We start from the raw sequence: 27,481 nt of genomic DNA, 5'->3' as shown, positions 1-27,481 counted from the left end.
GGAAACATTGCGATAGAAGGTTAATATGCTGTGGCTGTTAGACTTAATAGCAGCTATGGGGACAACTTGGCATCTGTCTGGTAAAGTTTAGTCTGCCAGCTAACCACCTTCCTGTAAGCTGCGGAACAGCCATGAGTTTGAAACTTGGCCTATAAACTTAGGCCCCATTTCAGTTAATACAGAAATGAAAGTTTCTTTATTCTAATTGCAACTCAAGAGCATTTCTGTCCCCTTTTTAATTAGCGTTTTAGGAGGAACCATATTGATGCTAGTGAGGCAGTCCTCTTTCCCTGATTATCATGTGTTAGTATCTTCTATGAATGGTGACTTAGGTATGTCTTAATTATATTAGTTTGTGGTAGTTTAATACTGTGTATTTGATGTAATATGTGAATTTGGTTTGTATAGGCTCGTGACTACTCTAGGAAGTATTAAATATTTTGGTAAAATCTTAAAAATTATTTTGACCAACCAGAGGGAGGGGACAGACTTCTTCCTCTCTCAATGTGTAAAACACCTTATGTCTCGTGTTTTATCTGTTAACATGCTTTTTTCTGCTCACCAATTTTTTTTTACTTAAACAAGATTCCAGTGATGTATGTTGCTGAATGATAAGCAAAACTGTGATAATACAATGATGTCTTAAGAAATATGTTATGCTTGGGGAAGGGAGATGAGGGAAACTATGAAGAAATTCATGTTTTTTCCTCTTGCAAAGACTTGTTCATGTTGTTTTTGAGATTGCGAAGAAGGCTTTATGGTATCGTTAGCATACATATTTTGGGTATAATTATTTACTGGACTAAATTTTTCCATCAGTGGTTTCTGTCTAACCACAAACGTTCCTTTAGAAGACTGGGTAAAAATCTGATAGCGAAATATGGCCATGTTTTGATGAGGAGTGCAGCTTTGTCCTGGGCAAGTTGTTTGTGAACGTTAGTATATGTTCTAGGGTTGAGAAGCAGTGCTGGGGAGGCAAATTACTTTACATTTACCAGGTTAATAGTGTTCTGGGAATATACTGATCCTTGTGCTAATGCCCAAATGCATAGGTATAGACCTACTCTAACAAGCATCTGTGAACCTAAGGAGCTGTTTGACTTCAATAGGGCATCAACATGCGGTACAGCTGATTGATGAGCCAGACTGAGGAACTGATGCAATTTTAATTTTAAAGGCGATTGGCTCCCCAAGTCAGTTTGCTGCACATTTGTATAATGTTACTGCTGTGCAGGAGGTGCATTTTAGTAATGCAGAACTGCTTCTTTCAGCTTTGTCAGTTTAACGTGATAGAATGACAATGATAAAGGTGTATGGCACATTCAGTACATTAGCTGAAAATTTCCTGAAGCTGTTTCGCAAGGTTTACGGTTGCTTGGTCAAAGCAACATATGCTTAATCTTCAAAGTGAACAGGTTAAAAATTTTTTTGTGTGTGTTGTTTTTTTCTATTGATGTTCAGCCTCTTCAGCATTGCGAGTAACTTTGGCTTAAACTTTGTGTTTACTTGGCACACATTGACCAAATGTACCCATTAAAGTATTGTCAGCAACTAGATTTTGAGCAGCTGTGTGCAGACATTTGATATTTCACAGAATCACAGAATGGTTGAGAGGTTGGGAGGGACTTCTGGAGATCATTTAGTCCAAATCCCCTGTTCAGGCAGGGTCACCTAGAGCACATTACCCAGGATTGTATCCAGACAGCTTTTGAATATCTCCAGGGAAGGAGACTCCACAACCTCTCTGGGCAACTTGTTCCAGTGCTCAGTCACCCTCACAGTAAAGTTGTTTTTCCTCATGTTCAGATAGAACTTCCTGCGTTCCAGTCTGTGCCTGTTGCCTCTCATCCTATCGTTGGGGAGCACTCTTTAGTTTTGAGCAGCACTGCTTAATTTTGATTGTTTATGAGAACTGCATGATGCCACTTTCCACATAGGAAAAACTTGTTGAAACTATTGTTTTTGAGAAATACTATAGGAGCTCAATATTTGACAACACATTTGGAAATGGGCAGATGTAAGGTTTTGCATTCAGACATAGCTTTGAGACTTCTCAACACTTTGATTAATTGAGGTTTTGAAGTTTGTAAATGTTAAACTGCATAGTTGTTGAAACAAGGTTGGTGTTGGAGTACAGAATATGGGTGTGATATTTATATTTAAAGGGGTAATAGCTATTTTTCTTTATTCTTTAAGTCTTGAGTAATTGTTTATCTAAACCATAAAGTAACTCTTCACTCATAACTGTAGATATCTCTAATTTTTTTAGTCCTCCCACTCATAAAATCACGGTTAATGGCAAGGAATGTATAAACTTTGCATCATTTAATTTCCTTGGACTTCTGGATAATGAAAAAGTGAAGGTGAGTGCTTGCTGTTATTGTGTGCTGGTTCTTTTAGTTTGTGTGCTAACTTGAAATTAGGGATGACTTCAGAAAGCATAAACTTTGTCAAGGAACTTCTTGCTACTTTTAAAGTAACAAGAAAGATTATAAATCTTGTAATTTTGTGCTATTTACATTTGTCTTTTTTTCTAAAATTTTATCTGATGTGCCTGTTTGGAGTTGTCAGTTGTCACGTTAGATTAGTATCTACTGTCAGTTGTCAATAGAGCACAGTGAATGATGCTTAAACATTCATGTAAAGTAGCTGTGGTGTGAAATATATTCACAGAATTCAGTACACTATTATACTTTCTGTGAAACTGGTTATGTTACAGTGCAAGAACTAGTACACGTACACTAGCATGAAGTTGTGTGAATTGTATACAAGCGTTGGAGATCCATTTTAGGAATAAATATTTCATGTATTTCTCTTCTGTTGAAGAATGCAGCCCAGGCATCCCTGAAGAAGTATGGTGTTGGCACCTGTGGACCTAGAGGATTCTATGGTACTTTTGGTCAGTTACTTTTTTAAATTTACATTTAAAGCTGTTCAGATTGGGTTAGTGACTTGGACCAAACAGTCCTGTATATAGACAGCAAATTATTCCTCTCCCTCTGAAGAGCAAATATCCTCTAACAGTGTGGATTTTGTTTTTACTGTAATGGTAATGATTGGCGGCATCTATCACTGATAACAATGTTTTTTATTGATTTCTATGCTTTTTCTCACTCTGTCCTTTCAGTATTGCTCTTGGAGGAAATTTACAAAGTTAAATATAGTCTGCTTTAGTTTTGACTGCAGCAGTAGAGAAAAAGAGTATATTAGAGTCTAATCAACTATGATGAATTTGTGAGTGCCAGTTAGTAATATGCTTTTAAATAGGCCACACGAGGGCAGTCTGATCTCTGGGTTCTGTGATAAAGCTTATTAGTTAAGTTCATCTAATGCTGTAGTAAGAATGAAATTTTCTTTTATTTGTGACCTTAATGTTTTAACTAAGAGGTTTTTATGGTGCAAGAGGGTGTTGCTGAAGGTTTTTTTGTTCTTATTAAGAAGAAGCAACTTAAATATCAGCCTCTGGAAATGATTCTTTATAGATGTCGGTATTTTGAAATAGGGACTGGAAACCGAACAGTAATAAATGAATAGCTGCACAGCTGTGGGCTAAAAGCATTGATTTGTTGTCTTGTGAGCTTTCCTGACACTTCCCAGAAGTGATGGAATTTGCAGCATGTTTATACTCAAATGATTTCATAGAGCTAGACTTGACCTGAATTCAGCATAAGACTAACTTGGATTTTTTCAGTTAATCAAGCTAGTCTTTTCCATGGTCATGCTACATCTATTTTGATTTGATAACTACTCTATATATCGGAACAAAATTGAGTCTTTGACCATCAATCTTAAAGACCATTCATTAGTCTGGAGGTATAATTCTTTTCTAAACAGGGTCATGGTAGCCTGTTGATTACTAGTGAGGTTTTAGGAAGCTAGGTTCCCTCAGTTGATCACAGTTCAGCAGTAATCTCTGGGAATTCATTCAGTCTCTTTAAAAAAACAAACAAACAAACAAAAAAAAACCTGAATAGCTCAAGGGAACTTGTGGACTAATGCTTCCTGCTCTTTAAGTGCAGCCTGATTCTAAGTTTAGTGGAATCTTCCACTTTGGTCCTTCTTTTTAGTAATTATTTGAAATAGATTGTGATTAAAAGTTGATTGTCTCTAGTGAATGAGAGATTCTTCAGGTTGTTTCCTGCCTCTTAGTACTGTTCATTGGCTTTTGAATTCATTACGTAAATGCCTCATTTTACAAAGCGGGAGGTACAATCTGTGGTATTGCTGCATGGCGTCACTAGACAAGAAATGATGTTATTGACCACTTTCTGATACTGTGTTTTACAAATAAAGTAATTGAGAATTGGTTTCAGATTTGAGACAAACACCCACTACTCTGATTAGATCCCAAACTGGCTTCCCATTTCTCCTTGTCATTAAACATTAAAGTATTGCAGGATTATTAATCCTGGATATGAAACACTTGTTATTTCCATGATGTTGGACCCATCAAAAGCTTTTTTGCAATTATTCATGCATTCTGACTTTGGTAAGTGAGTTATGTTGTGTCTAGAGCTACATAGTTTCACACTTGCTCCCAGTATGGGATTTAATTGATGACTGTCAATAGTTCTCGCTCGGAATTAGTCCCTCTTAGGGGCTGATATCTCATATCTCACTAGCAGCAGTCTCTTCTTCTTGGAAAGGTAGATACCATGTTCTAATTTATTCTGAGTGGAAACTTGATTCTTTGTATTGCTGCCTGTTTGAAGAGTTTTCTTAGATATAGTGGGATCCTATTAAGAAATTTTTGCTTTTTACTCTGCTGTATCCCTGAAGGCTGCATTCCATGCCTTTATCCCATGCTAACCTTGAAATGTCACCATATTCACGCATGACTCTGAATCTGTATGGTAATTTTCTCCATATTGAGAAGGTGAGGGTTTGTTTGAGGGGGAGGTCTTTTTTTAAACGTTTTTGTAGGTTGCCTAGCAGCCGTCACTTCAGTACTCTATGAAAATGAGGATAAAGATGGGCTAGCAGAAAAGGTATATAAAAGGAGATGTGGGCTTTGGTCTCAATAGTTTTACTCTTGGCTTGAGTGCTAGCGCATGCTAAACTCTACACTGGCACTTTTCTGCAGTTGTTGACATTACTAGCTATATTAAGGTTTCGTAAGTATGCAGAAGGATCTTCTACTCATATCTTGCTCTGTGCAAATATACTGTAGTTAGTGATTGCAGCTCTCCCGTTAGGTAAGCTAATGCAACTAATGTAACCTGACTGAAATAACTAAAGCAAATTATTTGATTGAAGAATAGATGAGTTGGATGGTATCCTGTTTTTATTATGATGGAATGGCAGTGAAGCCTTAACTAATGTTGCCTTAGGCTTTTTGAATTCACAAGTTTAACAAAGCATCCGTTTTCTTATTTGATGTTGTATCAGCTGTATTTATGTTGTATCTTGCACTTACCTGCAGTTTTTGCCTTCAGTAGACTTAAGTATTCTTATTCTTGGCAAAATTTACCAGGCTTGTAAAATTCCTTTTTTTTTCCTTAGTAGCATCTGATTATATTTGCTTGCTGGTTGTTGCTTGCAATATTTCTTTTGCCCGCTATTTTATTCTAGCCCCTACTCAGTGCGGTGTTTGTTATTGAGCGAAAGCACAGTGAGGAGCATGCAAGTTTTCATTTTTAACTGGATGATGATCTCTTCATCTTTTCAGATCAAGTATATTAGTTGAAAGGTGTAGGTCATCTTTTACTCTCAAACAAAGTATTTTTTCCCATTAGACACCAATAACTGGTCACTCAGAGTAATAGGTTAGTCCTTATTCCCCTTGATTTGTGATTCTCAGCTGACAAGGCTTCAAAAAGGAGCGCTTTGGGGTGAATGTTGTTTATGCTACATGTTTTATATGCCATGTGGCCCGCCTCCTTTTTTGGTGCTTGCTGCCAGAAAAAAAGATCCTTCCTGGGCTTTTGGTTCAATAATTGAATCAAATTTCATACTTTTTAAAGCCTGGCTGGAGATTCAGTTTCAGTTCATAGGTCCTGAAGTTCGTATAGAAATGAAGAAAAAGATACAAAGACTCTCTCAGAAAGTAGAAGATCAGTATCCTTCCTTTTAAATCTTTTGGAGAAGAAAAGCTATTTTAGGTTTCTCTGAATGTATTTAGTTTAGCTATTACAGCTGGATCAAAGTGATAGGTAGAAAAAGAAAACGTTAAAAGAAGAATAGGTGATTAAACTTTTGCTTTCAGTTAAAACAAAATCAGAGAAAAAACAAATAAAAATTCTTCTTCATTCCACTTTTGATGCTCAGCTAAATATTAGGAGAAGATAGTTAAAGTCTTACAGTGTATAGACTGTAGATAAAATTGCTCTCGACTGTGACTGGGAGTCTGATGTTTCAAGATATATCCTTTGCTGTTGTTGTAAATATACAGGTGAATGTGCCCTTATGGGGAAGCGATATGTTATTTGTGTTTCATATGGCAAAGTTAAGATTTTTACAAAACCCTTTCTTGCTGCACCCCTACTGGCTAGAAATAGCAACACAGGAGTAACCATGCCTCATAGGCTATTGAAGGATCTGTATGTTCAATTGGTGTTTGTTCATTTGAACTTAGTTTTGATGCACTTTGGATAATTGCAAAAAGATAACCTTTGGCCGGAGGTAATCTTACAAGTCACACTTGATCTATTCTAAGGACCTCTATTGGCCCGTAAGTCCCCCGTCGTTTCTGGTTGTTAAAAGGTGTAATTCCGTGACTACCATGTTTGATAGTAGAAGCGCCTGGTGGCAAGATAGTTGCATAATTAAAATAAGTTTGGCTGATGTAGGTTGTCTTGCTTAGGCAGAGTACTTAAGTCTGTGGTCACCTTTCTGCTTCTGCCTGCTTCTGAAGTACCTCCACTCACCATATGGTATTGCCCTTAATCTTTTGATTCAGTGTTTTGTTTCTAACCTGGATCATTTTGACTGAATTGATTTGGGAAATGTTTGTATAATTTTGTCAATTGATCTTAAGGGTGAGTAATCTCTGGCATTCGGATGATGACCTCTTCAGTTAGCTGAATTGCATTCAGGACATGGTATGTGATTGCAGCCTGACAAGAGCAATTTCCAATTATAGTGATAGCCATGCTAGGTGCAGTGAAAGCTTCAGCTTGGAAAAACTGATGGTCTGCCAACAGGACCTCGTTAACTGCTATAAATTAAACTGCTGTTTATTGTCTGACTGTAGTAACTGTGCTCCCTAGTCACAGACCAGGAAGCCTGCCTCATGTGCTTGTGGTCTAATCACAAATAGACTTTTAATTACCAACGTGAGAGCACCACATTACTTAAATATTTTCATATCTATCAGAGCTTCTGATTAATAGTGGTTTACTTGTCAGTTTAAGTAAGAGTGGATTGACTGTAGCTGTTTTTTGGTAAGTTATTTGTTGTAATGCTGTTACTACAATTAAACAATCATTAGATGATTATTGAAGCAACCATAATTAGTCTTTCTGATAGAAAAGCAATTCAACTGTCTAAGTTTGCTTTAATTTTTCTCTCAAATAGATGTGCACTTAGAATTAGAAGAACGACTCGCAAAATTCATGAGGACAGAGGAAGCTATTATATACTCATATGGATTTGCAACCATTGCCAGTGCTATTCCTGCATATTCAAAAAGAGGAGACATTGTGTTTGTGTAAGTACTGTTTTCTTCTTAAATTCCAGATTTAGGAGTCCTCTTTTAAATTTTTTTTTGATTACTGTGGGTCGTATTAATTTAACCATTTAGAAAATAATGCTGTTTATATGACAAAATACTTAAACAAAAAGCTCCTTTTTTTTTTTTTTTAACCAAGTACTCCAAATACAATTCAGTTGCTGCTTTTTCAAGGACGAGCAGACTTGGACCCTCAGCTGGAAAGCAAGGTCTGTGTATACAAGGGTGTATGGAAGTCTGATAGTAACTTTCTTCTAAAGAAAATGTATAGTCGTATGTGCTTTTCTCTTATTTACTGTTGGCTTTTCACCTTTCTTGCAAGCCAATTGTTCCCCTCAGGCATTTTTGCAATGGACTAGTTGGATAAATATCACTGTGGATTAACATAGTGATAGAACAGCTATACTGGGTCAAATCAAGGATTCAGCAAGCCCAGTATCTGTCTGGTTGCTGAGAGTAGCCAGTAGCAATTTGTCTAGGGAAGAGTAAAATACCAGGAGAAACAGAGTGTAAAAACACTTAAAACTTTCTGAACCAAAGGGGAGGTTTTTGGGTTCAATAGATCTTCATGGATTTTTCTTAATTTTTCCTATTGTTTTTGAACCAGTAGAAATGTTTACTATCCAGAGTGCGCCTCTGGCATATAATTTCACAGTTGAACTGAGCATTGTATGAATAAATATCTTAATGTTGAATGTAACATCTACTAGTTTCAACTGATGTGTTTGATTTTTATAAAAAGAGACAGCGAATAGTTGTTGTTTGCCCATCTTCTACATACCACAGATACTTTTATAGTTGTCTACCATAAAACATTTTCAGTTATCTTTTCTAAGTGTAAGATTCCTAGCTTAGTAGACTTCTTGTATAGAAATTCTTTCATAACTTTGATCATCTTTTTTGGCCATCTTTGAACACCTTCAGCTTTTTTTTTTTTTTTTTTTTTTTTTTGAGATGAACAACGAGAAATGCACACAATACTCGAGATGCAGGTGCATGCTGGATTTAGCTGTCGTCTTATTGTTTCAGTTTCTCACTAGCAAAAAGATCTTCTTCCCTTGTTTAAGAAGCAGCTTGGTTGAAATTATTGCATTTAGCATGTGCAGGAGGTTTGCTTTAGTTGCCCCTCTTAAATAATTATTGGGTGTATGCCGCTGTGAAATAGCCACTTCCCCCACCCCCTTCCCCATAGGAATACTGAGATAATAATTCCCAAAGAGTATTAAAAATCAGGTTTTGAATACTCTGAAGACCACTGTAAATGTTATAGGCACATCCTTGTGCTTTTCTGCTAAGACCCAGAGCAAATGGAAAGAGAGCTTTTGGGATGATTACCAGGGAATTGTACCCAGTCCACGGAACGTTGTACTCAAATGAATTGTTGTCACATACAACCAAAGGACCAGTGCACGCTTCAAGAAGACCTCTGGGTTTGTTTTCAGTAGTTATAGTGTATAGAAAAGTTGAGAAGCTTTGGAAATAAGTTTTCAGAATGTAAATAAAATATACAATGCTTTAACAGATCTGGTTGTAACTACACCTGAGTATAGGTATTAACTCAAAAGAAGAACAGTCCTAAAAAGATCATTAGCCAGCTTTCTTCTTTGAATAAATGCTAAACCGAGTGCAAACTTAGTTTACTGTATTTACAGAGATGAAGCTGCCTGCTTTGCTATTCAGAAGGGATTACAGGCGTCTCGTAGTAACATCAAGTTATTTAAGCATAATGATATGGCTGACCTTGAACGACTGTTGAAAGAACAGGAGACTGAAGATCAAAAGGTACGTTTCCTTTGAAATGTTTGTGCTCTTTTGTGCCCTATCACCTTTTCTTTTTTTTTCTTACTGGGTTCTCTAATTGAATGGACGCAGTGCTTATAAACAGTTATCTCATTTTCCTAAATCTCTGTTGAACAGCTGATGTTGCTTATGTAATTAAGATCATTTTTTACATTTGTCATTATAACTACTGGAAGTAAACTCATAGGCTTTAGCGGCAGGGGACATCACTGTGGGCAGATGACTGAAGTATGGAAATTCTTTGGTACTCTTACATGGTTTTTGTCCTTTAGATACTTGTATAACTGCTTTTACCTAAAAATTGTACCCATATTATCCGTTTGAAAGCCATACAGTAAAATCAACACAGAAGCAGTGATGCTAGTCACTGTGATTTAAGTGTGATTTATAGAAGGAATGTAATTTTGTTTGTTTGTTTGTTTTTTCTTTCACGTCTCCTCAGGCAGTTATCTATCTTGCACTGAACTCTTACGATGTTTTCTCTCTTTAAAACCTATATTTGGGGTCAGCTTGATGACTGACTTCATACTCTGGCAGTAATACAGAGGGGTATCCAAAAGCAGCTACTAAAATCAGCCTCAGCAAGTCCAGATAACTTGTGTGTACGAGTTTTAAAAGAATCTGCTGAAGAACTAGCTCCGTTACGTCCCTCAGTCACAGAATGCTGGGGAAGTTGAAGACGACTGGAAGAAAGCTCATGTTGTTTTAACACTTAGAAAAAGTAAACTAGATAAAGTGGATAATTGTAAGCCAATCAGCTTAACATCAATCAAAATCAATAATAGATCTGATTAATAGCAAATTTAAAGAAGCTAGTCTACATGCGTTTATGGAAAATGCATCTTGTTAAATAATCTTTACATGAGATTTTAGATTTAGTTGACAGAGTAGTGTTGTGATCTGTCTGCATAACACACTTGGTTTGTTGGAGCAGAGTGCTTTGGCTAAGCTATGTGATTAAAGTTTCTTAATGTAGCTAGCTGAATGTGAACGTAAGTTGGGGGCCAGCAAGCTTAATGTAGTCCATATGTGTATAATCAAGACATCCTGAGTAGGAAGGGGTAGGTCTTACTGCTAGAGGTGGGGCAGCTTGAAAAGTGGGCTGTACCTGGTTTTGGTACCTGCCACTTAGGAAAGACAAACGTTCTTTAAATCTTTTCCCAGGAACTGGAAAAGGTGATAAAGCTTAAATCCTATTGGTATTTTCTGATCTAGGGCATTAAAGTAAGTAACAAGGGAACCATAATTTGAACATCCTTTCATTTTATGTAAAGGTTTAGCACAATCAAATGATAAGAAATTAAAACTGGGCAGTGCTGAAGAAATAAGTGGTGAATATTAATGCTGAGGGTAGTGTAACCCGTGGAACAACTTACGGTTTTTCCATTGCTAACAGTTTTTGAATAGAATGTCATTTTAGAACAGCAAAAGTCAAATCCTACGATCACAGTTTAAACAGAAACCAGTGCAGGATATTCTTATGGCCTTTATTATCCAGAGACCAGACTGTGACTTGAAAGTTATGAATACTTCTGGATCTTGTCTTGTGAAGTCAACTGCTTCTAAGAGGATTGTGCTGCATTGAGAATCCGGTTGCATAAACCAGTTGTTGAAAAGCCTTCTAAATGCTCCGACTAATGAGGGAACAGAGCTGTTCTGAATGTAGTAGAGACCTAGATTTGCAGTATTTGTTCTGTACTGTATTGTTTCTATTTTATGCGTAATGTTCAAATTAATTGTTTATGGTTTAAGTTTCCTTGTTTTGTAACAAATTTTGTGTAAGAGTTAGAAGTTTTAAAACTATTAGAAAAATGAAGAAAAATAGTCCAGTGACACATTTCAACCTCTGTTACAAATGATAAATACTAAATTTAGACTAAAGTAAAAACTGACTTTAAAAGGAGACATTATCTTCCTTCCCTTCCCGTTACCTCCTTCCCAAAAAACCGTCAGAGCTTCATTTGTTAGTAACTGTTGATATGAACTGAAACCGTATCTTTCTCTGAAGAATCCTCGCAAGGCCCGTGTAACTCGAAGGTTTATTGTGGTGGAAGGATTGTATATGAATACAGGAGATGTCTGCCCTCTTCCAGAATTGGTAAGTGGTTTGAGTTTGCTTTTTAAACTTTGTGTATGAACACACATGACTAATAAAACAGTAATATTGTGCAATTAAGCCTACAAAGAAAAGCTTTGGATATAATTTTCAATTTATCTCCTTTCTTTCTCAAACATTCATGAAATGGGGATCCCAGACTGACGTTTTATGGAAACTCCTGATCAGTAAGTAGTAATAGACTGGGAAATAAATATCAAGTTAAGGTCTTAGTTTTCAGCCTGTAAAATCTACTATATTCTCAAAAGCTATGTGAAACGGAATTGTTAAACTAAAATTATATCAAAAAAAATACAGAATTTCAAAGAAATCTTCACATGGCGGTAATAAACAGTGACTCCAAGGAACACGTTTATTATTCAACATAAATTGGCTTGTTATGCAGCCTGTAGGTCAAGAAATGCTGTGAAAGCGTATTATTTTGAAAGTGTTTGATAAACTTTGTTTCTTCTTGATAGGTTATTTTTTTGTACGTGACCTTTGGCATTTATGAAATGTACTCTTTCTTTAGTGTTAAACAGCGTGGGAACGGTTAGAAAACTTTTTCCAGGTCTTAACGACAGAACTCAACTCTAGAGCCGACATCTTTGCAGTATTCAGGATACTGTAGTTGCCTGTATTTACCTTGTCTCCCCCACCCATTTTGTTACCAAATTCTGATGGGTTTGTCCTGTGTTTTGTATTATTTTCATTGTTTTAGATAAAACTGAAGTATAAATACAAAGTTAGAATTTTTTTGGAGGAGAGCCTTTCCTTTGGAGTCCTTGGGGAGCATGGACGAGGAATTACTGAACACTTTGGCATAAATGTAAGTGCCATTTTCTTGCATTTTTTTTGTTGTAAACAAGAGACCTGTAGAGAGGCAAATTCTGCTACTGGTTTCTTGTGGCATTAACAGTATTTACTAGTGTATGACGGTATCCTTAACATGCTTTTCCCTCTGTCCAGTTATCAGCAGTAAAGTGTTCAGGGCTTGGCACTATTTTCTTTCACCCACTTACTTGAAATATTTTTTTACAATATGTATCTTTAGTGAGGAAGATAAACAAAGGAATTTTTACAGTGCATAATTTTATACTTTTTTTTGGTGCTCAGTGAAATGACGGTTGTAATGTTTTCCAGCTCCATATGTCTTTGGGAGTTAGGGGTAAGTCAGAAAAGTCTTCTCAATGGCCACTTCCCAATGCCCACTCTGGTCTACTGCCTTGACTCCAGGGTAAAAAGAAATGGGAGAAAGCTTTTGTTAGTCCCTTTTTGTTAGTCCTTTCAAAGGTGTTGTCCTACTCCTTTACTGGCAGATTCAGCCAAAATATTTTCCCAACACAGCAAGTGTATCTTTTATGGTTTTTCTTCTGCTGAGGAGTATTGACCTAGAATGATTTATATATTTTGGAATCCTTGCAGTTCTTTTCTGCCACAACCACCTGAGCTGGGGAAAGAAGAAATGCTCTTTTGGCAGCCAGTGTCTCCTCAGTGTGGAGCATCTTTTACTTGCCTCCTCAGGGCAGTGTCAGAGTGCAGCTAAGAAGTCGCATATCTAATTATGACATTTCATCTTCTCCCTGCTTTATACTCCTACTCCTTCTTTGTTTTCACTTTAACTGATCAATCCAGAGTGTGAAAAAGTGAAAATGAATGATAAACAGCTTTAGAAAAGGAAACAAACAGTGCTGCTGTGATGCTTGCCAACCACAATCTGATTAATTGGCTTATATGTAAAATACTTTCACACACACAGTCTTTCAGTCTTGTCTACTGAAAATAGAAATTTGTAGTGATGGTCATCTGTATGCATTACAGAGCGTGGCAAAAGTAACTTGTTTGTTTGCAACTAATGAGTGAAATAAGACAATTATGTCTCTGAGGTCCAAACTCTGATTTAACTAGGCTTGTGCTCAGTTTTAGTCACATAACTTATTGACTTCTGTGGGACTACTTAAATTTTTAAAGGACACCTTGCCAGTGAGTGCTTTGGAAGAGTCGTGGTCCATATCCATATAATTTTTTTTTTTCTATTTGTGTTCTGTACATTGCAAAGCCTGAAAGAGTGCTCTGGTGTAAATTATATACAGAGCTATAAATGTTAATTTCTAAAGTCCCTTTTGTATAGTTTGAAATTATTTCAATTGCAGCTGCACTTGAATATGTGATTTCATGCTGGACATTCTCTAGTATTTATGATAATACGAAATAAGACACGTTTGAATGTATTTTATAGTAAGTCTTGATTTGATCAAAGCCATTTCTTAATAACTTGTTAATTTAAATGGCAGATTGATGATATAGATCTTATCAGTGCAAACATGGAAAATTCACTGGCTTCTATTGGAGGATTTTGTTGTGGAAGATCTTTTGTTATTGATCATCAGGTAAGCCAAGTCTTATTTTTATATGGCAGGGCAGGATTAGTTACTGAGAAATAGGAGTGGTTTATTGACTTACAAGCTATGTTATGATACAAATTATTACACAGCATTTGATTCTATATAGAAACTTTCTTGTTCTGCAAAACTTTATAGACTGATAAGAGACCTACTTTAAATTTAAATACATTTACTTGTAAAACATTTTCTATATTGTTATATTGTTACAAACAAAACAGTGGATTTTTTTTTCCCCCCCCCAGCGGTTGTCTGGTCAGGGCTACTGCTTTTCTGCATCCCTACCTCCTTTGTTAGCTGCTGCTGCTATTGAGGCTCTGAATATTATGGAAGATAATCCAGGTACTTAATTCAGGAAAATCCTATTCTTCAATCTTTTTTTCACCCCAAACTAATAAATTGTATTTCTCTGTACTTTGATTCTTTACCTTTCTTTGTTTATATGTTCTCTCTCTTCAGCTAATCAGTTTTACACTTATAATTATTTTTCTTTTTATAACTTTCCCTCCTGCTTTTCTTTTTAATAACTTTTTTTTACCTCATCCTTCTCCCTGATGAAAATGAATTACTTGAGGCCAGAAGGGCCAGAGAAGGCAACTGTTGAGCTCCAGATAAGAAGTTATTGTTCTGCTTTACAGACTTATTGTCTGCTCCTTCCTTGAAAATAAGCGTCTTTAGGACAAATGGAGAAACGGAAATTTAAAGACAAAAGAGTAGGGAAATATTTCTTCAGAATTAAAAGACTCTTTCCTTTCCGCTTTCACTCTGGTGGTGGTGATTACTGTCGTTCTCCAAGTGAGCATCCAAGCAAGTATCTCAGGCAGGATTATGGCATAATCACTTCACGTTTTGACAGGACTAAGTACAGGACATTGGGATGAAGTTGGAAAGCTCTTGTTTCTAGAAGCTAAGAATGAATTTTGGGGGAAAGCGGTATAAGCAGAGACAAAACTGGCCAAATTGTGTTTGGTTTTTGAGATTTTTTTTTTGTCCTCCTTCATTACTACCAATAGGCCAAAGGAGATCTGCAGGGAGCTGCAGTATTTGATTTGTCACAAATAAAAAAAGAAAGAAAAATCCAAGCAGAAGGGTCCTCTGTAGTCCCTGCCTCGTCCTCAAAAGTTAAACAAAAAATTGAGAGTAGGTTTTGGGATTGCTAGCTGTGGTGAAGGGCTGACTTTTACTTAGGGAAGGAACCACGGTTTGCAGATACAGGAGTCAAAATTTCCTGTTTGAGAATCAGCAATAAGCAGGTGAAAGGATCAAGGAGCAGAAATCTGCTTGGCTGTAGATATTTTGTACAAATGTATAAATTGGATCAGTCATTTCAATCCCCCTGCTAAGTGTTTGTGTCATCCTTTCCCCATGATCATGAATGGGGAGCATTCATGCAGCAGGAGCAGAGATAAAGGGAAATAACGTGTCTGTCGGATCTTAAAAAGCCTGCCGTTTCATGGCAGAAATGGGAGTTGAAGAACATTATGAAGAGTAGTGAAGAGAATTAGTGCTTTAATAAATTAATTTTCTTTCCAAATGTTTTTCTAATCTTAGACTTACAGAAATGTAAAGCAGAAACAAGGTCTGAGTTTTTGGGAGTTTTGTTTGTTTGTTTGTTTGTTTTTTGTCTAGACATTTTTCAGATTCTCCAGGGAAAATGCAAGCGAATTCACAGAGCTTTACAAGGGTAAGCTGTTTGTTTGTTGTTGAGGATGGGTTTGGGGGTTTTTTTTGTTTGTTTTGTTGTGGGGGTTTTGTGCTGTTTATGGGAGTTTTGTGCTGTTTTATGGGAGTTTTGTGCTGTTGTCAATCTGTCCATCCCTTTATAAGCCCAACTTTAAAGAACTCTCCTTGCCCAAAAGTGTTTCTGATGTTACTGATGCTTAAACTGGAATTTTTAGATGTATTTTCTAAATCCCTCTATGGGTATTGAAATAAGAAGTGAAGAAGATGTTTACAAGCTCATAGATATTTAAGTCTTCAAGAAGGTGCAGCGATTTTTTTGATGGTGCTAAGTATTGATAATCATGGTAAAAGAAATGTGTAAGTAAAAGCATTTGATACGATTATAGTTACGGGCATAGCTTAGTTGATACTATTTCAAATGGAAAAAAGCACCTTGCAATCAACTTATATACGATATTGTTGTTAGATATGAGATTTGAATGTCTAATAGTATCAGAAGTATTGATTATTCTGAAGGCATAAAGCAAACTGCTAGCGTTTATCTGAAAAATAGGAATTCTGTTTTAAAAGGTGGCTATATTGACTAATTGTATTTTTTTTCTGACGGTATTTGATAGTAAAAACTATGGACTTTTCCCTGTCTATTCAATTACTATAGTTTGCAGATTAGATATATAAAACGCCTATATTTTACAATTATTTTTCTTCAACGTATATATTTCTGTTACATATACAGAAATGCATAAAAACTAAACACACACACTCCAAATCTATAATGCATTATTAATGGTACTGGCTTTTTTTTTTTTTTTAAACACATTGTTCAGTTATTCAGTATGAGTTACTTGTTATCTCAAACAAGCATCTGTGTTTTGACAGCAGTTTACTGCTTAGCCCAATTTTTATGTTTGCTTAGCCCAATTTTTATGTTAGAACTTTTGTAACTCTCTTTAGCAACATTCAGTTTATAAGGAATAATCCTGCCATAAAATAATCCTAGTCTCCTTTTATTATGTTTTGTTTAAATAGCGGTTTGAAAACTCATAGACTTCCACATCAAAAACATACAGATGCTCCAGAATTTGAAATATTTTACAGTCAATTAAAAATTGTTAGTGTCTTTTCTTTACTAGTAACAGCATCTTATGAATGAGGTGAAAGGGAAAGTAATTGTAATGTTCTTCTATACTTGCCATTGTAAAGTGGTAATTATAAATACACTTAAAATGCAAGAGCAAACCGTGTGTAAGGAAATGATCAACCTTTTATTTGTTAATATCCACTACAAAACAGTACTGGATAACACATGGCTAACGCTTGATTATCCTCTGACTAATACTATCTTTTTTCCCTTAAATTCTTTCAGTGATGACTATAGTCACAAATTAACGAGTGGACAAAATAAGTGTCCTTAACAAGTGCCTAAGTGTCCTATAATAGGATTTTTCTATTTCTGCCTTATGGAAAATAGTGTGATAATACACAGGTCAAATTGCAGAAATTGCAAAGGGAGTTACTTCTTGGTCACGCTGGAAAAGAACTTGTAGGATTCAATAATATCAGATGATTGGGCGGCTTTGTAGCAGGTGAACTATCTCAGCAGGTGTATAAAGCAATATTGGAGGGAATGTTTGAACTAATATTTGCATGATCCAGTGTGATGTAGGCTTTTGTTTTGTTTTTAATTAGTAGCCTTGCTGCAAAATATGTGCAACTGTTTAAACAGAAAGCAAAGTTTTCAGAATATGTTTTTTTTTTTAATGCAGTTACATTAAACACACTCTTCTCCCTCAGTAATCCCGGCTACTGTTTGACTCCAGTTTTTGGTTGTGCTCTCCCTGAGATAGAATAGAACTGTCAGTTTAAAAGGGAGCATAAAAGGAGAATAGAACTGTGCACAAAGGAAGTGAAAAAGAATGCACAGCTTTTCTTTTTTCTCATAATAAAACAAGTGAGAGGAATAAATTAAAAATAAAGAAAATTTGTCTTTAGCCAAAGTGTAACAAACCTGTATGTTTTAGAGCTTAGTGTGTAAGGATGGGTTCATGAATAACCCCGCCCCAAATTTTGATCTCTGTATGGGCAGTGGAAAAAAAATAGTGTTATAAGTTAAAAGAATGACTGGTGTTTCTTCCCATATTGGGTACAAGCCAAGTGCTGGTTTATGGAAGGAAAACAGTTCTTCTCAACCCCTCAAAGAATTACTTTCTTACTGTCTGTGGCAGCTTATATAGCATAAGAAAGTACAGCAAGCAGTGGGATGCTCAACTAACACAAGTTAGGGATATTTCTAGCTTTCTAAATAGTCATAAGTAACGTGGCTGTCTGTGCTGTACTTAAAAACCTGTAGGATCTTTGTAAATAGAAATGAAGCAGCTCTGGTGCATGGGGACAGGATAGAATGGGGACAGGATTTTGTGCTTGCTTAAAAATGTATAAAAGCAGTAAGTGATATTCCTTAAATAGTTCATAACTCACTGCATATCCTAGACTTGGCTGAGAATTTTATTGGAGAATTCTCAGAATTTTGCAGAATTCTTGAAGGCTAAGACTCTAGCCTTGTTGCTCAGTTTTGAGGCTCAACCTCCGAACTGAGGTGCGGAGAGCTTTGAGGTACACCCTTTCAGGGAGCTCCGTGAGGTTACATCTAAACTCGTAAATTAAGGCCAGGAAACATTCCTGGGCACTGGAACTCGATTGTCTATACTATTACATTGTTAGAATGGTCTGTGGCATGGTTTTGGTCCAGGCCAAATAGCACTCTTTGAAACAATTCCTGGATACAGTTCAGAAGTTAGCATGAGCCAGGAACCACTCCCAATAGACAGTTTAGATGTGGCCACCCTGACTTGGCGACTCGCATCTTGAAAGTATGGATGTGAGTAATTCCATACCCATTGGCCTTGGAGCCAGAGAACAGTCCAAAGCATGTTTAATTGACTAATATAGAAGTAGCCTTAAAAGGAGCCTTGCAGTTCAGGAACCCAGTTTTGTTCCTTTGTTACTTAAAAAACAGATCTTTCAGACGTCTTTTGTTTTTGCGTGACATTTGTACATTTTTCTTTCAGAATGAAGCCTTTCTTTTTTTGCAGCCTTTCCTGTGGAAAGGGAATTGTGATTTCAGGAAACTTAGGCATGCGTGCATTGGACTTCAGAATATTTGTTTGATTTTAATTTGGCAAAGATTCAGGAAAACATAGTTAATGCTCTTTGTGAATGTTAAAATACTGTCATCAGAAAATGTTATGTTAAGCTCTTGGTGTTTCTTCAAATAGTTAGATGGGAAGAATTATATAGTTCGGTTTACTACAGCTGTGGCTGACAGAAGAAGTTTTTAGATTAAACTTAAGTTTGAGACTTGTAAGCAGGCTCTATGAGGAGGTGTGTAGCTAATAAAAAGCATGTTTGGGCAAAGGCTTGGAGTTTGAACGGAAGTGACACAAAGCTTGCTTCCTACCCATCTTTTCTTGTTTCTTCTTTGAGGGGTGGGAGGAGGTGGGAGGGAGATGCTGTTTATGATTACCTGTTTTAATTGAAGACTGCATGGTGTATAATTACAAGCTAATAGTATGTCCATCTGAAACAAAACCTAATTGTAGTGAGTAGTTTCTGATCTTTGTAGTTTATCAAATGCATATTTTGTCTTAAATTCATTTGCTGGAGAACAGAGTTTAAATTACGATAAAGCTTTGTGTGACTTTTACTGTCACCTCCCTACTTTTAGAATTATACTACTTAAATGTGAGGTCACTCTTAGAGAACGTAACAAATAACTGTTGCGTTATAGTGAATATTCCGTTTGTTTTTCTACTTTGTAGATGGACCTTGGACTGTTTTTCCTGGTTCCTTGCATTATCAGACTTTGTCTTCCCTGATCACTAGATATGTACTGTTATAGTGGGACACTTGCACTGTATGTGCGTATGCATTAAAGAAATTGCTTCCGTTTTCTTTGTGTGCAAGTGTAGGTAAATGACACCAGAATGTTTGCAATTTTGTAGCCAAAGAAGAGGATGCCAGTTTGACCTGTCTTTCTGGACTGGACTGTGAACTGACATAGTGTTGTAGAAATAATGCAAGATGCTTTTCATGTTAGAGTACATTTTTGTTTTTTTTTTTCAAGCTTATAATTGTTTTAGTGTGTTTGCAGTGTCCATTCTTTCTCTTGTAGGCTCCAGTTTTACGTTTATGGGTTTGACATCTTTTCTGTTCTGAGTGGGTTTTGAGCTTTGTGAAAGTAAAGACTTACCTGAAAATAAGAGGATAAATTTACGTGTGTCTGTGCGATGCAAGCTCACCAAAGTCAGGAAATCGAAATTATGGTGGATGGTAGACATGTGCATTTATGGGATCCGCTAAATTTTGAGCGTGGAGGTCTTCCTTTAAGAACCTGTATCTAACACCCAAGCGAGTAGTTCAGTCCTGTGTATCACAGAATCACAGAACAATTGAGGTTGAAAGGGACCTTTAAAGATTATCTAGTGCAACCCTCTTGCTCGAGGAGGGTCGCCTAGAGTATATTGCCCAGGACCCTGTCCACATGGCTTTTAAGTATGTCCAAGGATGGAGACTCCACAGCTCTGGGCAGCCTGTTCCAGTGCCTCTGTCACCTTCACAGTAAAGTTTGTCCTTAGATTCAGAGAGAACTTCCTGTTTCAGTTTGTTCCCTTTGCCTCTTGTCCTGCCGTTGGGCACCAGGGAAAGGAGTCTGTTCCCATCCTCTTTAAGTGTTCCTGTCAAATATTTAAATGCATTGATAAGATCCCCCCTCAGTCTTCTCTTCTCCAGCCTGAACAGGCCCAGTTCTCTCAGCCTTTCCTCAGAGGAGAGATACTCCAGTCCCCTCATCATCTTTGTAGCCCTCCGCTGGACTCTCTCGTACTGGGGAGCCCAGAACTGGACACAGTACTCCAGAGGTGGCCTCACCAGGGCTGAACAGAGCGGGAGGATCACCTTCCTCGATCTACTGGCAATGTTTTTTCCTAATGCTGCCCAGGATACCATTGGCCTTCTTGGCCACAAGGGCACATTGCTGACTCATAGTCAATTTGGCCCCCAGGACCGTCAGGTCCTTTTCTGCAGAGCTGCTTTCCAGCAGGTCAGCCCTAAGCCTGTACTAGTACATGGGGTAAACAAGCTGTGGGGTGTAATGAGGTCGTGTTTCAGCACTGTAGCAATCAAATTCTAAAAACCTAATTAACTGCCGTTTGCACATACGGACATGGGAGTTGTTCTGTTAATGTAACTGGTTTTTAGAAGAGCTTTTGACCCAATAGTAGAAGATATTCTAAAGATTTTCTGCAGAAATAATTAAAAATCAGAAGTATTGCCAAAAATAGACCTTATTTCCTCTCATCTCATAAGTAGGCAGAAAGATTTATTATTACTGATTTTCCTAATGCAGATTCCAAAGACCTGAGTTAGGTAGCTGTATTGTTATCAGCAAAATGTAGGCCTGGCATTAACAATTCTCCTAGATTTTGGAAAAGATCCTTTCAAAATCCTTTATTTTGAATCCTTGATCTGTTTTGCAAAAGGAGGAGTTGGCTGTTGTAATACAAAAACGTACTATAGTGAGATTTAGTGAACTCCTTAGGAAAGACAAGTTTCTGTGGGATATCCCTCTCTTCTCACTCCTTGCCTGGAAAGTAGAAGCACTCACTGCCTAGAACTTTAACACTTTGTTCAGGTAGGATGTATGTTAAAAGTTTCTTATTTATTTTAGGATTTCTGGCTTAAAACTAGTGGGAGAATCTTTTTCTCCAGCATTGCACCTACAATTGGAAGAGAGCTGTGGATCTCGAGAAAATGATGTGAAGTTACTGAAAAGAGTTGTAGATTATGTAAGTGTCCCCACAGTGTTTAAAATATATCATTGCCTTTTAATTTGAATAATGAATCAAGTGTATATGGGTAGAGTAGCCACCCTAGTTTTTGGGTAACTTGCTGGAATGTCTTGCAGGAATGCCTGCCCTGAAACCCAGTTTCTTTGCTATCTATAGGGCTGTATTAAATGCCATCTTCTAACCATTTCTGGCTGCAGATGGTGTATCACTCGATTAAAAAAAAATATGCCTTTGAACTTTGTACTGCAGAAAATGATTATTTCCTATTATGTACTTCAAAGCTCAGGTTAAATTTACGTTTAAAGCAATTGCTTAGGAAACTGATGGTATTTGTGGGAATACAGGCTATCCCTTGAACAGAGTTCTGTTGGTATATTTGAACAGTTGGAGATGTAATTTTCTGTAATATTGCTTGTTTGAGTCCATGGATATGTGAAGAATCTTGTTACATTTTGTACTTAGTATTTTTTCCATCTTTCATACACAGTGGTTCTCTTTCTCTTATGTGAAGGAGGTGGAGGTTGATGAGAATCAAGTATATTTCAGGTGGCAGGTAAACAAGACTACACTAGAGGAAGAGTATAGTTGATTCACCTTTAAAATATATTCAAATATGATTTAATATTCTAATGAAAGACTTTTTGTACAATCTTCAGAACCTCCATTTGGGAAAGAACTAATGATTTTTCTGATACCAAACTCATGAAATCTTGGTGAATGTCTTCAGTGATCGCAAGGATATGTCACCTGAAGTTCGCAGATTGATGACTGCTGTGTTTTCTTTATCTGTAGTGCATGAATAGTGGCATTGCATTAACTCAGGCCTGCTATCTGGAGAAAGAAGAAAAGTGTCTTCCCCCGCCTAGGTTAGTAGAAAGTCAGTATATTGTTACCTTTTATTGGATATGACTCTTTATCTCTCTTTTCATACAATGTTGAGGGTGGTCTGTTAAGTAGCTTAGATTGAATAGTATGTTAGGTGGGAAAAAAACCCTGCTTTTTGAAGTATATTTCCAGTGACTGTTATAGGATGGCTAATATGCTGAAATAACTGTATGAAAACTACCCAAATCTTAGATTTCAGCATGATATTGTCCTTGCCTGTTTACCAGGCATATTTCCATGAACTGCATGTCTGCAGGTGAGAAAGAGACCGGTTAAAATTACGTGTTTCTTGTGTGTTTGGAAAAAAGTAGTCTGACCATTTTTGTTTAGTCATATATCTGGCTGAATTTAAATTCATAATCCTTTCCCTGGAGTTAACAATTTTAATGTGTGTTAAAATTAGTACAAGAAAAGCCTAAAACTAAGGACTGCTCTGTGTTTTTTTTTTTTTTTCTCCTAGTATTCGAGTAGTGGTAACAGTGGAACAAACAGAACAAGAACTGGACAAGGCTGCATCACTTATTAGGGAAGCTGCACAGTCTGTACTGAATTAGACTGCTGTTTTGGATACCTGTTTTCCTCAAATTATCAGGACACATTGTTTTACACTGTATAGCGTCTTGGCTTCCACTTCAGATATTCAAGTTCATCCACTGATGGCACTGAAGCCTGACTGAGTAACAAGATTGTTCCAGAATAGTACAAATGCAGTGAGGGAAAGAATGCTGAATTTCGGAATTGGTGAATGACACAGGGTATTTACAACTTCAAACTCTACCATTTAGTAGCTCTCCTTAAAATGTAATATCGAAATCGCACACAAGTTCTTATAAGTTTCATCTTAAAAAGCCTTAAATATATTTTCTCACACCATTGGATGTTTTCAAAAATATGTGTAAATGTTCATTTTTTCCCCAAAAAACATTTAAAATGAATAATTTTCCCTGAATTGTCTCAGAATATGGGAACTGAAATAATTTTCAGGGATTTTTCTTTTTCCCCAAAAGGAAGATAGCTTGTTCCTCATACTGCCGAAAGGGAAAGAGTAACACGTTAAGAGATATTTTTCAGCTATATTAAGTTCATAGTGGGAACTTCAGTTCTTATTAGTTAACCATTTCCGGAAGCTAGTTTTTCAGAATCTCTGGCCGGATAATTCCATTTTCTAAATGACAAATTCATATTAAACACTATTTGCTTACTGTGTTTCGTATGTAAATATATGCATGTTTGACATACTATGGGTAAGGTTTTTCTTGTTTTTAACTTAAGTACTTAAAATGAAACCTCTAAATTGTGAAATTGGTGCAATTTCATTATAATATGTTCAGTCAGGGCGACTTTGCACCAGTCTTGAAGAGGAGGCATAAACAACATGAGGAAAGAACCAAAGTTCTGAAACAGACACTGAATATCAGCTTATTCAAACAGCGTTGAAGGACTAAAATGTGTGTGCCAAGTTGCATCTCTAAACAGCTATACCTTAGAGGGGAAAACTCACAAATAGATATTAAGATTTTAGGTGCTACAAATACTACTGAAATGCAACTCAATATATACGCCTAAAATCCTCACATCATTGGAAAATAATTATTTGCAGGTTATGCTATAAGGATTTTTGATAAGCACAGATGAACAGAGACGTTACACCAATCCCAGAAAAGTGGTAAGGGAGAATGACAGTAAACTGTAACTTTTTTATAAAATGGAAACTATAACTGTGTATTTCAGGTTTTTTTGTTTTTTTTTGAGAATACCTGTTGAAAAACTTTGTATTCTATCTGATCTGTATTCTGGGTTGTTTTATAATTATGTGCCTTTTTGGTTGCTGCTACAAGGACTACAGTACTATTTTTGCGAAAGAAAATTGTTAAAATAAAATGTTAAACACGTTTAATTCAAATCTTCATGTATCATATGGTTGAATCATGCTACCAAATCTAGTTATATTTTGTTGAATGTTGTGCATTAGATGCCTATAGTCTGTGTTGTTTCCTTCAATTCGTAGTGACCGAATTTGTACTGACTTTCCAAGCTTCTCACCTGTGTACATTCAGGTAAACCAGCTAAAGTTTTGTTTAGGCACTTTTGTGATTGTTGCTGCTGGTATCAGAAATAGTGACTCTGAAATAGTGACTCTGCTGTCTGTGCAGCATAAAGAAACCTTCACCCCAATGTGAATGAGTATTGCTATTCCGTTGACATTTATGAGTCTCTCTCCCTTAGGAGAGAGAGACTTTAAGAGCCTGTGAGAAGCCAACAATTTAAAAGAGCAAAAACATGAGGAAGAAAGCTAATTTCCATTTTACAGGTTGGAACTGAAGTGCAGAATAATTGGCTTTCTCAAGGCCCTCAAAGATTATGACAGCTGGAAATGAGAGCTGCTCTACTTTGTGAAATGTCTTTGTTTTTGATTATGCAAATCGAATTGTCAAAGACAAACTCAAGCCTTTAATGTATAAGTTGGGGACAAATGAGGTGCTTGGACCCTAACACAGCTTAGTAAATGGTTTTGGAGTTCAGGGTAAGCCTATGAAGGCAAACAAATCACTAATTAACAATGAAATATTAGGTTGCAAAATCTATGTTCACTGCTCACATTGTGTTTCAAATTGTCTGCAGACGGGGAGAATTTTTGTTGCTGCTATTGAGAGCTAGAAGCAAACTTTAGGTGTGTGTGTGTGTGTTTGGTTTTTACTTTTTTTTAAATGAAGTGATGGCACCTAAATTGGCAGGAAGCAATGGCATTTTGGGGAGTTTCAAAGCCATGACTGAGTGGTTCTGAGCACACAAAAGTTCAAATAAGTCATTAAGAGACATTATCCACCAATTCGTTTAGCAAACTTATACCTAGCATTAAAACATTGGTAAAACTGCCTGTGTCTACTGATGCCGCGTATAGTGCTTAGAAAATCAGCGCTTAGATCACAGTGAAGTATAATGACTTATGGTTAATAGCAATTGAAGTATTTTCATAATGTGTGTTCTACTGATGGGCTGTATACACGGTCTCTGGTAGAAATTAAGAAGCTCAGGCAATCTAGCTGGTGGAGAGAGATATTCCATGTCAGCTTAAAGATGTCTGGCCCTCTTCATTTTGGCTCTTTTGAGAAATGTCTCTGTTTGACATGGCAAGCAGATGAAGGGAATGATGGCTGTGGGGAAGAAGGGTTGGCTGGGGTTAGAGAGACAGCAGGTGATTCTGTTTAAACTTTTGACATTAGGAAGTCAGACTGGAAGCCTGTTAGAGTGCTTAGAATCTCAATGCTCTCTCTAGGCTGATAAATGTATGAATAAGCCTGTTTCAGTTGCTTTGTGGTTATGTTTGGGTGAAGCCAGACTTCTTCTCGCATTCCATCAGATGTGGGAGCGAGGCTGGATCTTGGTAAATAAATGGAAAGCTATTCAGCAAGATGCTGTGAGGTGGATCAAACCGATAAGAGCCTGATCTTGAACTTCAAAGTTTCTATTTAAAATAAAAGTCCAGATTCTTGATTTGAATTAACTAATCTATGTATTTTACCCCTGCCAAGGACTGGGATCAAAGTTTCAGCTAAGTGGGAGCATCAGGATGGTAAATAGTGATCAACAATAAATGTTATTAATTTTTTACTAAAGATTAGTATTTATTACTTGAGAAGCAATACATTCTAACTGTGAAGTGGCTGTCTGTTGAAATTGTCCTAATAAACATAGTAGTTTGCAATACATAAGGAACTGGAATAGACTGGAAATAATGTATACTTTGAAGATATTTTTGCGTGAAGAAACATGTCTGCATTGGTGTGTGTGTGTGTATATATATTTTTTTTTAAGTAGAGGACATATTTTCCTTGAACATTTAAAAATAATTGATTGTCATTTGTGTAGGCTCATTGTTTTTTTAGGAAAACCTACAAAATGCCTTTTCTGTTTATTATAGACATCACTTTTTTTGGATAGGAGGTGAAATGCATAAGGAAAGTATTAAGAACCAAGTGGAGGTAAGGCTGAATAACTTTGATTTTTTCACTTTTGAAATACGATCCTGGTCACTGCACAGAATGGTGTACTGTCTCCTTTCTGTCATTCCATCTGGACTTTATTATTTTAAACAGGGTTGTGGAGTGTTGGCATTCACTGATCTATGAAGCTGCTACCGCAAAAGTATCTTGCATCTTAAGATGACTCAAGAACTATACATGAGCTGTAAATGCTGCTTAAATAGAGGAAATATTTAGAACTAACACAAAGCCTTTGTGCATTTAACTTTTTCAGTGTCTCAATAAAAGGAAGTGTCTGGAGAACGTTTCTTGTTGTGTTTTCACGTTCTTTGGCAGTTTTCATGCTAATAAGATAACGAACTTCATCTGTCTTGCTATTGATGGACTGTTCAGACATTAGTTTCCTGTCCTGTGAGTGCTCAATCATTCCAAAATATGCATAATAAAAGTCACATACACTAATAAATCAGCCAAGCTACAGACTGGCAGAAGCTGGAAGCATCTACTAGGGAAGAACGGCTCTGTACATGACCAATTTCTGATACTTAGGTAGTGGATACTTAAGGAAAACTGCTGTTGGAAACTGGACACTGGGCCAGATACGCTTTTGCGGTGACTTAGAATGGAATTTCTGATGTTTCAGTAAGCCCTTAATTCCAGATGAAATATGCCGTAGACTTGAAAGACCTTTACAGAAGAAAATAATGCAATTTTCCCTGTCATGTTGTGTAGATAATATTTCTCTATTTACCCTTGATAGTAAAGGTGTTATCACCTGGCTTTGAATATGCTTGGGATAACTGAGCTGCATTTTCCAGCAGGGGATACAGTGCTGGTAAAAGCCAGTAAGTGTTGGATTCAGAGGAGGAACAAAAGTAGAATTGGAAAGATAATTTAGCAAGTGGATTACACATTTGATGCAGAACCAAAACGAGAACATGTATAGCTGCAGAGACTTAAGATATGGGAAGACAGGAGACTTAAGGTATGTAAACTAAATTCTTCAAGAGATATATAATAAGATCTAGGTGGAACCCCTATTTTTACCTGTTGGACTACAAACTCTTAAGCCTATTTTCTCTTTATACGTTTGTATACCTGATACTGGCCAGGACTCT

At 36.6% G+C, this 27,481-nt stretch overlaps 1 protein-coding gene across 1 annotated transcript in view; it reads left to right on the top strand.

Moving 5' to 3' along the window:
• Positions 1-26,666, top strand: part of LOC138064019 (serine palmitoyltransferase 1) — a 38,009-nt gene extending 11,343 nt beyond the window's left edge. The window contains exons 4-15 of the mRNA XM_068924490.1: positions 2,270-2,363; positions 2,827-2,899; positions 7,516-7,648; positions 9,322-9,451; positions 11,478-11,567; positions 12,286-12,393; positions 13,859-13,954; positions 14,212-14,308; positions 15,596-15,650; positions 21,375-21,492; positions 22,288-22,361; positions 22,841-26,666. Of these exons, the coding sequence (XP_068780591.1) occupies positions 2,270-2,363; positions 2,827-2,899; positions 7,516-7,648; positions 9,322-9,451; positions 11,478-11,567; positions 12,286-12,393; positions 13,859-13,954; positions 14,212-14,308; positions 15,596-15,650; positions 21,375-21,492; positions 22,288-22,361; positions 22,841-22,934 (1,162 nt within the window). The 3' untranslated portion in view covers positions 22,935-26,666. The remainder of the gene's footprint in view (positions 1-2,269; positions 2,364-2,826; positions 2,900-7,515; positions 7,649-9,321; positions 9,452-11,477; positions 11,568-12,285; positions 12,394-13,858; positions 13,955-14,211; positions 14,309-15,595; positions 15,651-21,374; positions 21,493-22,287; positions 22,362-22,840) is intronic.
• Positions 26,667-27,481: the final 815 nt, after the last annotated feature.

This window comes from Struthio camelus, chromosome W (genome assembly GCF_040807025.1).
Source record: "Struthio camelus isolate bStrCam1 chromosome W, bStrCam1.hap1, whole genome shotgun sequence".
Taxonomy (NCBI): Eukaryota; Metazoa; Chordata; class Aves; order Struthioniformes; family Struthionidae; genus Struthio; species Struthio camelus.
The sequence above is the reverse complement of the archived record's forward strand: the minus strand, read 5'-3'. Positions and strand labels throughout refer to the sequence as shown.